The 13,676-nt window shown below is 48.9% G+C and overlaps 1 protein-coding gene across 6 annotated transcripts in view; it reads right to left on the reverse strand.

The window, feature by feature from the left end:
• Nucleotides 1-789: 789 nt before the first annotated feature.
• The window catches only part of Prosap (SH3 and multiple ankyrin repeat domains prosap), a 241,989-nt gene continuing 229,102 nt past the window's right edge, over nt 790-13,676 (reverse strand). For all 6 annotated transcript variants that reach the window (XM_055062204.2, XM_050194460.3, XM_050194459.3 and 3 more), the window contains 2 exons: nt 13,028-13,427; nt 790-8,551 (listed from right to left, as the gene is read on the reverse strand). In XM_055062204.2, the coding sequence (XP_054918179.2) occupies nt 5,835-8,551; nt 13,028-13,427 (3,117 nt within the window). In that variant the 3' untranslated portion in view covers nt 790-5,834. The remainder of the gene's footprint in view (nt 8,552-13,027; nt 13,428-13,676) is intronic.

Here is a 13,676-nt window from a genome sequence, read left to right on the forward strand (position 1 = left end):
TTAATAATTTCCTGATTTCAGCCGTCGGCTGAGCAAACTACGGCTGTTTGATCTTTCACAAACCTCGCTCACGGACTTTCCGAAAGATCTCGCTGCAAGTCAATAAGAATAAGGTTCTTAAATTATTCTATAGTTTTCAGTTGCGGGACCCCACTGTCTTCTACTGTGTTCTCATTTTACTCGTGATGTGAGGCGTTGTGTTGTGCTTTCCTCTGCTCCTTTTTCTTTATTTCTTTGCGCCTCTTCAAGCAGGTACGCAGGATCTTCTTTTCAAGAGGCTTCCTCACCCGCCTCCCTTTCTCTTTGTGTGCTGCTTATATGTTTGGATGAAAATACTAATAGGAGGGCGAGCGACGGTGGTCCAGCTACGGGAAAGGAACTTGGTGGAATGGGCAGTATTCGGAGCCCTTAGTGCCACTGATAACGCACAATTCGGATAATCAGTTTGATAGCTGCATTTAGAAGAACATTCAGCAGAGACACATCGGCTCGACGAACAAGACGACACCGACAGTTCCAATGACGCGTAGAGGCCATTGCTAGCTCCTCACGCAAAGGCTCTTACTGTAAAAGGCCAAAGCGTTAGATGATGGAATAACAGAGTGATACGATAGGGCGACTTTCGTAGTGCTACTGGCACAAGACTTGACCTGCTTGACCATGAGACAAGCAACGCCCTTCTCTCAAATATTACACTGCTCCATTAAACCCCAACACAGTCCTGCAAGACGTGGTTTGCGTTGAGGTTGTAAATGGTGTATTGCTGGAGGAGAATAAACATCACACGGGTAATATTTTAAATCGACTTTATGTTGTAATATGCGCATACATATTCCATATACACATTCACGCACTGAATAAGATATATATATGTACAATGCCACCGCAAATGAATTCGCGAGACTTCGATACATGGCAACACTCTCGTCAAATACTCAGCGTTCATATGTACAGGCAAGGGTAGTACTTAGAACTGCGTTGTTCTACACGCTTTCCCGTTGCAACAAGCACGACAGCTCTTTTTTTTCTCTAACGCAGCAGAATTTGTGTGCCTAAAGTACTTAGGAAGTTCATTTAAATAGCGACAGTAGAAGACAATAACTGGTACCTGCCGATATAAACATAACATAAAGGTAAATTACAAGGGAGTACGACACAACACATTAAGCAAGTCATCCTCCAGACATGACATTTCTATACATGAGGTCACATTAAACTTCTTCAAAGAACGTAACGTTGAAGGAGTTGGGGCAAGACTTGAACTATCACACACTTTGAGACCTGAAACATGTAGCTGCGTGATCGTCACCTTACCTCGTAGACATTGCCAAAGCCAGCGTGACATGTACTCAAGCCAGGATCAGACCATGCCCCTCGATGTAACTCGCTTCATGACCAAGTGTGTTGTAGCCCCTAAACTTTGCAATAACGCTTTTCAAATTAAGGAACTAATACAGCATGTACCTGACTATTTCTTTACCACTATTCAAATGTATTCTCGCATTTGCCTCATGCCCTCAAAACAGGCGTGAAGCAAAAGGACAGTTCCCTGTTTTAAACACAAAGAAAATTTCATTGCACACACCATCCGTCCCTTGATACGCAAAGTGTGAATGCATCAAAAGATGACAATCTTCTAGAGTATAAGTTAACTGGGTGTGGGTGTGTTAGGTACCCGCGGCCGTCGTACTGACACAATTCTAGAACTCATCTCAGATCCTCCATAATTGCTTACTAAAATAATAATAAATGGTATGTTTAATGTTTCGCAATGTAGATTGCTGCACACAGTGTATCACCTAGCCATCCAACTACCGGAAATGTTTCAAGCAGCAAATACTGTAGGTTAGTATTGTCGTCTGGTCTTCTCCACATCGTATTTTCTCTAAAATGTTGTAACAGCTACAGCTGTGTTTCAATGGTACATCCTGCATATTGCCAAGTGGTACAATAAGCCGTCAACCAACAAGGTGGCGTAAATGACGCACCGAAAATTGTGTTTTCCAAGACCACCTGCTATTGAAGAGGTAAAGTATGTCGGTGAATAAACGAAACAAAAGAATTATGGCTAATGTATAGCACGAGAGAACGCAGAAATATATCGTTAGGAAAAGTAGATCGAACAAGTACTAAACAGATTTTGATGCAGAACGACGTCAGAGCACGATACAGTGCGATCGCCGCATAAATCCCAAACTGAAAACAAAGCCATACAGAAGTGCGTGTTCCCTCCCCCTCCTTCTCAGATAAAAAACTGGGGTGCTTTGTGAATGCAGAAACTGCAGGCTCTCATTGAACATCCTAATTCAGAGCAGAATAAATACACGTTATCGCTTTTAACACAGTGTCGACGTAGTTTTACGCCGTCGCGGCTGGAAAGCTACCCGCCACCAACACTCATTCGAGAAACGACAAGGTCTCGGTAAAGAAAGTTTTCTCACGCATTCATCTGTGTCGGTAATAGGCGACACGGAAAGCGATACCTTTCATTCACGCATTCAGGAAACGGTTCTGGCAATGTATGACGTATAGACTCCTCTACTTTGCAAATGTGAGCCAGAGACGACGGGCTTTCGATTCGAAAAAAACTTATGCGCTGATTCTGCAACCTCGTGGGCATTCTCTTCTGCTAGTCGAATTGGAGCATGCTGCTCACGCTCAAACAGCAAAGTTAGTGCTTTCAACTCCCGTATCAGTTTGTTCCATACGTGACTCTTATTTTGCCGGTATATTCTCCACCGTTATGGAATAATCGCACTGCAAGCAGACAGTGATTACTGCATCAGGACATACGAGAACTCCAAATGTGATTCTAAATGTAGGATAAGCACGAATTGACGAAAAGAGATTTGCCAGGGCTTTTTTTTTTCTTCATGCTCTGCTATTAAAGAGAGTGTGAATACAGGTTTATTTGATCAATTCGATCCAAGTTCACGTGCTTCGTAAGTGAACTCGGTACGAGTCGCTCTGAATTAACAATTCAAATTAAATTGGCCCGAATTGTGCATTCAAAATGTGAAAGCACGGAAAAAAGAAACACAAACAATCAATGCCTATCCAAGTCGACTATCGCGATTTGGCGTATGTCTGTGGGGAAACAGAAATTGCCCGACAGAAATTTAGCGCTCAGGTGAACACTAGGCAGTGACGAAACAACCAAAGTTCCGAACACAACTTCATATCTCGTTTTACGTTCGAAGCTTTGTCTCCGCCACTTCGTTCCTTTTTCCTTGTGCTTACTTCCGCTCAATCTGTTCTCGCATTCTTTTTTTTTTTTGTCTTCTGCAGCAACCGCTCTGCTTTCAGCGCCGCCTAGTGTATATTTCTTGTAGTTCAACGAGCTGGACTGTCTGCTTTCACAGACGTGCCCTTTGACTTCTTCCAAGAGCCCCACGAACCTAACGTAACCTGTTCGTCATAAGTTCTTGTGAGAATCCAGCCTTGCGTCTTTGGCGAATTGAGCATTGTATTCCAGCAAGCTCGTCTGGAATGTCGAGCGTTACCAGCGAACTGTGTGTGTGGACCGGTACTCGAGGAGGTTCTGCAAAAGCATGCATCGCGCCTAGCTGCCCAAGCATTTTGTTTCCAACAGTAAGAAAGCAATGCAGAACAGGTGCTAGGTAGGCTAGGAATGACAAGTCGTGTGTTTTCGTGAAGAGTGCGGGGTCAAGAAATGTTGATTATGCTTGTTCAATGGTTTCGGTGGCCTGTTCAACTTCATTGTAGAAATGACCGCACATGCGTGATGAAAACTGTTGAAGGTGACAAAATTGGTATGAGACAGAAGTTACAGGAAGCTTCCAAGAACTTGAGGATCTTTAAACAGTTGCCATAGCTGAACGATTAGTGTGTCCATATTAGGAAAAATAACACTTAATGATTTTGATGTCCTCAGTGAAGTCTTGAGTTTAATCACTCCGCAGGCCTAAATAATTTTGAAATCAATGTAATGCGAACATCTAATTATAGTACAAGCAACAATTACCGCTTATTTAGAATTCCAATATATAGCTTCTATTTAGAGTGGGTACTTCTCTCGCTTCGCATTAAACCTCGTAGAACACTTTCACGTCTGCCACAGATGAAATCATTGGCGCCTCTTCAATGCAAATTTCGATGTTTCATTTCATAAAGCAAACTACAGTACACATAAGCTGTGAGCCATTGGAGAGCTTATCTTTTCATCGAAAGTTGAAGTCAAATGTAGGCTCCTGACTACTTCATTTTGAGGGATGTCTTTAAAGGTAGCCAGAGTGACACACATTGCATTCAAAAAGTCAGCTGGCTACTGTATGTGAAGGGACATCATGAGCAGCTTGACATGGCTATAGTCGCTCCAGGCAGTATTGTAGGCTCTTATCTGAAGAAGTTGTATAGAAAGGTTGGCTTTTCGGTCAAGAAAACTATGAACAGATCAGCCTGCAAATTTCTTGTACACAATTTGCTGAAACTATGTCAAAGGGAACGCCCAGATCATTAGACCGTAGGTACAGCCTGAGTAAAACTGCGTGTTTAAAGCCACAGGCGAAACTTTAGGCAGGAAGTATAGACCACAGCATAGATGGCACAATCTAAGAGAGGTGCTCTTCAGCACTCTGGGTTAAACGATGCAATGCGAGCAAGGAAACTAAGAAAAAGGGCACATATTTTTGGCATTTCAGGTTCACTACAACGCATTTCTTTTTACGTAACAACAAAACGAAAGCCTGGTCGATTGTACTCATTACGTTGACATCGTTGCAACTATCACCACATGCGTACGACATGGCAACACGTTTGGACACTATATCACACTCTGTTATACAGGAACAAGCAAGGTAATATATTAGAGATAAATTACTCCGACAAGATAAAATTGTGGAACAGATTGCACATCACTCGAAAACTCAATTTACAGGAAAGCGAAACGAAGTCATCAGGCAGCGCCTGACAGAAGCAGATATTATGACGAAACCTACATTATATTTACAAAACTACGGCACCGGCAGCAAGTATACCTACTGCTACCTCGCATCCAGTTGACCGCAATATAAATAGGAACAAAGGCGAGTGTTCAACTTTGTCTTCAGTCGTCACCGAATTAAAATGGCAAGGCGCTCACAACACCGCACCAAAAAAGCACTGCGCAATCAGTAGTGCAGTATCGCAGCAGTTCCGCTTTGTATTGTAATCAACTGTAGAAGCATTTAGGGCGAAATAAATTAGTCGCTTGCGTCGCGTCATTGGCCTGGATCGCTTTTAAAAGCCGTAAAAGAGGTAAGCCTAGTACGGCACGTGCAAGCCCCGCTGAGAGGTTACGGTCGCCAGGCGGGCCCACACTCCGCATACACGCTGCAGATTATAGCGTTTTAAGCGCTATAAGTGACACACCTGCGTGGCGACGTTGATGAATAGCGGGCTAAAAAAACAACGAACTCCAATTACAGAATGGTAGCGAAGTACAGGGATTCGATGCCAATGTGGTGGTACCATGTGTAGTGGCGTTGATGCAACACCGCTGCCTGATAGCGTCTTTGTAATTATATCGCTTGGTTTCACACCAAGGCGTTCAATAGTACGGGAATGACCACACCACGAAAAAGAAAAATAAGCAGCGCACCTCCATCTGGCCCTGCTCGTTTTAACTATCTTGAGGTCACACCTCGCGGAGCCAGGAATTAAGCTGATTATCGAAACCAGTGCCCTCTGCGCCGCACCCACTTGTTCTCTAATCCGTGTACTTCGCATCACACCCAAGACGTAGCCAGCGACAAACCGAATGGCTCAAACCCTGACACTATCGAACTACATGCCATCCCGGCAAGCTAATTGTGTCGGCAGGTACGAAGGAATGCCTACTTCATGTAGCGCCTGAGCGAGCGCTCCATGTTGACCCTGTGGCCAACCTGCTTCACCCCCAGTCCCATGAAGTCGTTGGAGTCCATGTTGGCCAGCTTCACTCCGGTGATGCCGGCTTCAACAAATCGCGGCCTGTACTCCTGGAGGAAGAGGGACTCCAGCCAATCGCTCACGTCCCGGGCACTCCACTCGACCAAGGGCTTCTGCCTGAATTCCCGCTGGACCGACTTCAAACGGGCCAAGTCCCCCGCCTGTCGCTCGATGGGGACAACGAGTACCTGAGGATCGGTCCGCCTGCCCAGCGTCCCGTATCCGGAACGGTAGACGTCGTGCACCGTGGGCCGTGGCTGGTGGTGTGCTGAACTGGTGGGCCGCAGCGTGGCCGCGTGGTGGTGCTGTGGAGAGCCGTTGTAGCGGCAGTACGCTGCCGGCAGGTGCTGCTGCTGTTGCGACTGGTTCAGCTGGTGGTACAGCGCGGCCTGGTGACGAGCCAGCTGCTGCGACTGCGGCTGGTGCTGCGGTAGCTGCTGCGGCTGGTGGTGGTGCGGCGGCGCCGGCTGGTGATGGTCGAAGCGGCGGTGGTACTCGTCGGAAAACTCGGGCGGCGGTGGCGCGATGGGCTCGGCCTGTTGAGGCCGCACTCCGTGCGAGAACTCAGGTGGCGGAGGGACCAGTTCGGTAAGCATGTCCGCCTCGTTGACGGACGAGAGACCCAGCGAGTCGATTTGCAACCTGATGAAGTCCAGGCTCTCGTCGATGCTGCGTTTGAGGCTCGAGCCGTCTGCGGCGGCGTCAGTCCCACGCGGCGCTCCTTCTGCCCTTCTCGTCGCGTGAACCTTCTGGTCCAGCCTGATCTTGAGCGTCTTTTTGGGAATGCCGCCTAGGACGGCTTTGTTGTCGGCAGCTTGTGTTCTCCGGGCGGCCTGGTTGCTGGCCGCTAGAGAAGATACTGCCGCCGCCATGGACGCTGCTGGTGAAGAGACCGGCGGTACCATTTGTTGCTGCCGTCCGTGCATGTTCCTCTGGTTCAGGTGCGAGTCGAGGTTCGAAACCACAGGCGCAGCGGTTGGGGCGGTCGTCGACACGGGAACCAGGTTCTCGGCGGACTGCCGTCGCTGGAGGTAGTAGGCGCTGAGTCGCTTGGACAGGGCCGCCTGATCGTACGACCGGAGCTCCTGTCTGTCCACCTCAACGTCCGACGACACACCGCTGGAACTGTTCTCCGGCTCTTCGTGCAGGTGGTGATGGTGGTCCTTGGACCCAGCGTGCTTCGTGGGCCTCGGGGTTGTGCTGCTGCCGGCACTCCGTTTCTCGAATGCGCTGATGTTGTCGCGCACGGAGCCGGCGGAAACCTCGAGGACTAGCTTTTCGGATTCGAGCGGGTCCCTCTTGATGTGAATGATGGTTTCCTGCGCTCTGGATGAGCGCGGCTCTAGTGTGTGACACTTGGTTGCGATCACCTTCGGGTCTGAATCGTGGCGCACTGCTGTCATCATGGTAGCAGTTGTTGTCGGAGCCCTCTCGGGCGGTGGAGGTGCCTCGTCACGTCTCGAGCCAGCGGACGATGCCTTGAACGTTCCCATGTCTCCCGACTTCTGCGTCCTGGATACCTGCTCCTCTTCTTCGTCCGTGCTATCGTAGTCCGGCTCGGGAATGTACGGCGGCTTCTCCGGAGGTGGTGGCGGTTCCTCCTGAACTGCCGCGGGGCCTCTGACCTTCTTAGTCTTGCCTGTTCCCCGCAGAGTCCCCGTCTCCGGCGTTGGCTGCACCACCCTGAACGTGGAGTAGACCACGTTTTCGCGCGTCTCCGATGGTTCCCTGTTCTGAATCCTGGGCGGCAGCGACTGCGACCGCGTTCCGGAGCCCGGCGGAGCGGCCGGAGTTCTTCCGGGACGCGCCGCACCGCGGGCCTCCGCACTCGTCTTGTACGCTACGTGCGTCAGGGACTCAGGAGACGCGTAGAGCTTGGCGCTGTCTCCCGGCCTGAAGCTAGACATGACCTTCGAGTCCGGTATCCCGTCCACGTTGGCGTAGTCGCCCATCGCGTTTGACACATCGACTTTCAGCATTTGGCCCACGGGTGGTGGCGGAGGCGGGTGGCTCGGCGGGGGTTTCCGCGAGCCCTGACTAGCTTGCTCCGCTGACACCGGAGCCAGGGATGCTGCAGGCGGTGCGGCACCGCCGCCGCTGGGAAGTGGCGGCGGCTGCTTCGCAGCGGCGGCCGTCGCCTTCGTCTCAGCGTAGATGCGCGTCGCGGGTTTCTTCCAGATCTCCTCCATCTTCTGCCAGGACTCGCCGTAGACGGCGAGGTTCTCCTGGCTCCGGCTCCGTCGCCGGGCGAGGTCCGTCTCGGCCGCGTTCAGCTCGGGTTCGCTGTTGAAGTCCTTGAGGATGGTCGGCCCGGCCCCGCGGGCGGCCCGCTTCATCGCGGCGACGCTGCCGAACACGCGCGGCTTGCGCTCGGCGCTCTGGCGCGTGAGGAACTCTTCGAGTTCGGCGGCCGTCATGCGGACGGGTCGGCTGCGGATCGAGGCCGTCTTGGGCGCCTCCGGGCCCGCCGTCGCTGCTGCTGTCGCAGTCGCGGGAGCGCTTGCGCCGCTCGAGGCGGTGGGCGCGGAGGAGGCTCCGTTCTGCTTCGGGATGCTTTCGATGGAACTGCTCTTGGTCGAGCGGCCCTCCGAGTCGTATTCGTTCAGCGTCCGGTCCAGGACTTCTGCGCGGAGAGAGAAGGAAACGATATAAACTTGCCGGTCGCATGCGTTGCAGCGGATAATTCGAAGGGTGCAAACACAACAGGTGGCATCTTGAACAAGATCCGCAGGCAACGTGTTAGTTACTCTGTCACACCGACGAAACTTTTCAATAGTTAGGTCAATAGTTAGGTCCAACTAAAGCTTAATTCTTTGCAAAACATTGTCCAATGGTGCAATACGTGGGGGATGGAAATAAATATCTCTAAAACAGCGTTCATCAGCCTAACCAAGAAAAAACGACCTTTATCATTTACGTACAATCTTAAAGGCTTGAATATTACACAAGTCGACAAAGTAAAATACTTGGGTGTCACATTCTCGCAAGACCTAAAATGGGATAAGCACATCACCGATACATGCGCCAAGGCATTCAAGCAATTAGGGTTTCTACGCAGAAGACTGAGTAACGCAGCTCAGACCGTAAAATTAACTGCCTATAAAACTCTGGTCCGACCTATTTTAGAATACGGAAGCATAGTGTGGGACCCTCATCAAAAGTACCTTCGCGATAAACTTGAAAGATTACAGAATAGGGCTCTTAGGTTTATCTAATCAAGCGCATTTGGCAACTCTTTCCTGCCGGCGTCATGTTGCATCTATGAAGTTTTTTTATCTCCTCTTTAACGGACACATCAAAATCGGAAAAGACGACTATATTCATCCGCCTGGTCGTCGGTCTAGTAGGACAAACCACGATAAGTGCGTCCGGCCATTTAATACGCATTGCAATACGTTTAAGTTTTCCTACTTCCCTCGCGCTGTGAACGCTTGGAATGCGCTACCAAGCGAAGTTGTAAATAATCCAAATTTAGATCAGTTTTGTTCTCTAGTGGAGCAACTAATGGACCCTGTATAACTTTTTCCTGTTGTAAAACCCCAGAAAGTATCTTGTAGTGTTGTATTATTTTCGTGTGTACATTTTTCTCATGTATAGCATACGATACATAATGCTAAATTTTCTGTTTTCGTGTACGCGAGGCGTAACCATGTAGGTAATATAATATTCATGCACTTGTTGTTGAAGTGTTCTGATCTACCTCATGTTTTCCTGTTGTCTTCTTGAGAACTTGTTGTATCTTATTACATGCCTATGATGATGAAAGCCCGCTCCCTGTATGGGTCTGCAGAAGACCTACAGTATTGATAAATAAATAAATAGATAAATATGAGTAGAATTACTGTTAGTCTAATTGGTACGGGCATATCTTGGCGGAAAGGGCACAAAGGCAGACGACACATTAGACGACACAACAAGACAACTCTACAACAGTACGTTGATGGGGCATTGTATTACTGGACTAGTTAAGTATGCCGCGTGTCCTGTTGTGTAGCTTAGTGAATCGTCTTCTTTTGCGGCATTTCTACCAAAGTGAGGATACATATTTTCATATTGTACCCTCACAAGTGCTGTTGTTTAGGTGAGGCAGATATTCTACAAAATATTTAATTGTGTGATTTCGAATAGAATAAAGGTAACGCTAGGCTTTAATCAACCCAGTGAATAGGCTGGTCACAAATAGGTATCTTTAAAACTGATAGGCACCAATGTCATTGTGATGGGCGTTATTGCAGGTGACCGCGGCTACATGTATTATTTCAGATCGGTTGGGTAGCCCCGATGTGCAAACATTCATGGGCGTTGGTAGGATTGTGTCCGTCGTCATCTGGCGCGGTCGCGGACCATGGCACTGCCGTAACAGCTGATCTCCCCCTACCACGCAGTGCCATGGAGAAAATGATGTGCAAATTTGCAAACGTATTACGGGGAGAACAAGAAAAGTCTGGTAGTGCAATATGTACAATAGCTGATGTACTATTAATGCACAGACGCCCAACAACTGACCGGCGTCCACGTCAGGCTAATATAGAGCGTCCAGTTGGGAAGGCAAGGTGTCAGGTGGATGTCACTGACTGCTCTGCATGCAGTGGTCTGTGGCAGTGCCGCACTTTTGTCAAACAGGTAATTGAGAAGTGCGCGGAATATAACCGACCTGCCTATATGACTTTCACAGATTATGAAAAAGCGTTCGATTAAGTAGAGATATCAGCTGCCATGGAGGCACTGTCGCGACGCTGTAGAAAAACCATGGGAGTATACCTTCAAAAATATCTCCTGAATTCAAAACTACCATACCGCTTCATATAAAAGCTAAAATTGCCGACTAAGATAGGCGTAAGTTAGAAAAAACACTCTAGACCGAACTGAAGACATGCTTGAAGAAGCAGAATGCTTTAATAAATTTCCTCTAAATATAAATTAAACCACCACCTCGAGAACTTAGCCGAGGGAAAGAAGCCATATAGCGAATGTTGGGGACTACAAATTACACTGCCAAATATTGCCGGGCGAAATTTGAAAGCACGCGCAAACCGGGCGAACGGTCCGTACAGGCAACCGCAGCGAGCTCATGGCTTCTTTATACCGATAGTGCGCACAGATCATACAACATAGGTCGGCAAACTAATGGGTCGGCTCTCTCAGACTCAGATCGACCCGTGAGTCTGAGCCCGAGCCAGCCCGGCTGAGTCAAATTTTGGTAAGTCTGAGTGAGCCCTAAGCAAAAAACATTGTAAGTCTGAGTGAGTTGCGTTTATTTTGCCGACATAAAACAGAGAAAGAAAAGTCGCCAAAGTCACGGTGGCAGCAGAAAGGTTATGCGGCGTACGTTGCCCGAGTGCATAAAAAAAATAAAGTTGAGCATGGGAAAACGCGGCCGTCGTTCGCAGTTACGCCAGGCTCGGTCCGAACACAGCTCCAAAACAGCCAGTCTTTCCGTGAGAAAAGACAGAAATAACATGCTAAAGCGAAATGCTGAGTTGCCATTTTTGCGCTAACTGCTTGTGACGTCATGGCTTTCGGGCGGCGTTTGCTCGAGATTACTGAACAGTTCATCGATAACAAAGCCTTACACTTCGTTTTAAAGAAGCCAAAGACACAAGCGAGCGATTTGTTCAATAGTTATTCCTCATCAATAAAGAAACCAGCCAAACATACGAAAATGCATTGAAACCTGTAGCAGCATACTAACACAGCGACGCTGCGGCTAAGGCACAAAATTCAAGAATAGAAACCCTTCGTTTTTGTACGCTGATATCGAACCTCCTTGCACCAAATGAATGCCTAGAAAGTATTTTACCAGAATTAAACTAGCTTAGAGCTGCTCTCTGGTGTCTAAGGCAAACTGCAACGAAATTTCACATTCGACGAATTCCTAGTTAATGAGTAGAACATACTATCTAAGCAATCTTGGCAAAGAAAACTTCAGGGCCGCTCATCGTCTAACTTTCTAACTAGCAGCTTCTAAATAACACCTAAGCAGATGACGCGTACACCCGGTGGTTGGAAGGTATGACGCCAGTTTCAAACTACAGCCTTCAAGATTTTCAGACTGTAGCGGGCATTACGTAACCTCGACTATCCGCCGGCTATCCGCGCTCGTTCACGACGTTCTCATCTGTGCGTCATTTTCAGACAGTATAATGGCAGCTTTCTTTTTCTTCAATTTTGGTGTCAAACCTTTCCATTTTTACGAGTTTTTCACGCATAAAGATTTGCACGGTAACTGCATGCTCTATATGTACACTGTTTAGAGCTTGACTTCTTACGCGGTCCTAAAATTTCGTTGTAGTTGGCCTCTAGGGCAGGCGGAGTAACTTTAACGCTTTTCGTTTTAAACTATGTGTGGTAAAGTCCACGAAGTATCAACAGTGTGCCGATATGAAGGCGAAACTATCTTGGGGAACTCAAAGAAATAAGAAGGGGGGGGGGAGGAATTTCATCCGGGGCTTTCCTGATCATGGCTGATCGTGCTGGCCGCTGCCTGTGTTGCTATCATGCCGAACAGCTCGCACGCAGAAAATAAAAATTATAAAGAATGTGCATACGATGCTGGAATCGAACCCTGGTCTCTCAGCACAATATACCGACCGATCCTCTAACTATACCTTTCCTTGTGCCAATGCCGACCAGCTTCTTGGGACGCACGTGTGTTCTCACGACAGGCGTTGTTAGCGTTCGAAGGTTAGGTGCTGAGGTCGAAGATGGTGCCATGTAGCGTTTCTCCACCACCTCGACCTGTTAGCCGAAGGTGCGTTCGTTGCTGAATTCCAATCTAGCTCTACACACCCACTTGTATTTCCAATATAGCCTTTTACACGGAGGTTACTGAGTATCTATACTAGTCGAACCCGGATATATGGACTCTGAAGAGGATCACGAAAAACTCGATGTAGAGGTAATTTGACATACCAGGTAAAAATCTTACGCAAAAATTTTCAAGAGCATTTGACAACTCTTTGTTCTACACAACAATTCCATAAATGCGGGTTCGATATATCCGGGTTCGACTATGTCTGAAACTACCGATTTTTTTAGCGGCGCGAAATTTCGTTGCAATTGTCAGCGACAACGGCAAACTCGAGGAGACGCCGCGTACCGATGTCGGTGAGTCCTGCGACCATGGACTTCGCCCTAGCCCTTCCCACCGAGAGGGTCGTCTTGGGGTCCCTCTTGGGAGGGGCTGGGGCCTTCTTGGCCGACAGCTTGCGCGGCAGCGTGGCGCACTGACGGTAGCCGCCGGCCACGGCACCGTTGGCCTGCAGCATCGGGGGCGTCACGGTGCTGCCGCCCCCCCGCACCGAGGGCAGCACGCCGGCCTCCGAGCCCGGCGCGGACGAGGGCGCCGAGGACGAGGAGCCCTGGCAGAGCGGGCCCGCGGAGGAGCCCGGCACGGTGCCGGCGACCGTGAGCACCGTCATGGCGATCAGGTCGCCCTGCTGCAGGATGATGTTCACCACGCACTCGTGCGTCGCCTGGGACACGTCTTGCCCGTTGATCTGCGCCGAAGACAGGGTGGGAGGGGGTGTAGAGGAGAAGGAGGAGGCCTTTAAGTGGACCTTGAACAATATAGGATTGTCCCCCCTTCATGGAAAAAAAAATATACCGTCACCAAAGGTGACGGGATGTGGCGGTATATGTCCCCCCGCTCTCCCCTTTGGTCACGGTATATACCGTCACTAAAGGGGAGAGCGGGGGGGGGATATTTTGTAAACGGTTGCTTAAGCCGTAAGTACAAACAAAACTAA

Source organism: Dermacentor andersoni, chromosome 10 (assembly GCF_023375885.2).
Source record: "Dermacentor andersoni chromosome 10, qqDerAnde1_hic_scaffold, whole genome shotgun sequence".
In the NCBI taxonomy this organism is placed as follows: Eukaryota; Metazoa; Arthropoda; class Arachnida; order Ixodida; family Ixodidae; genus Dermacentor; species Dermacentor andersoni.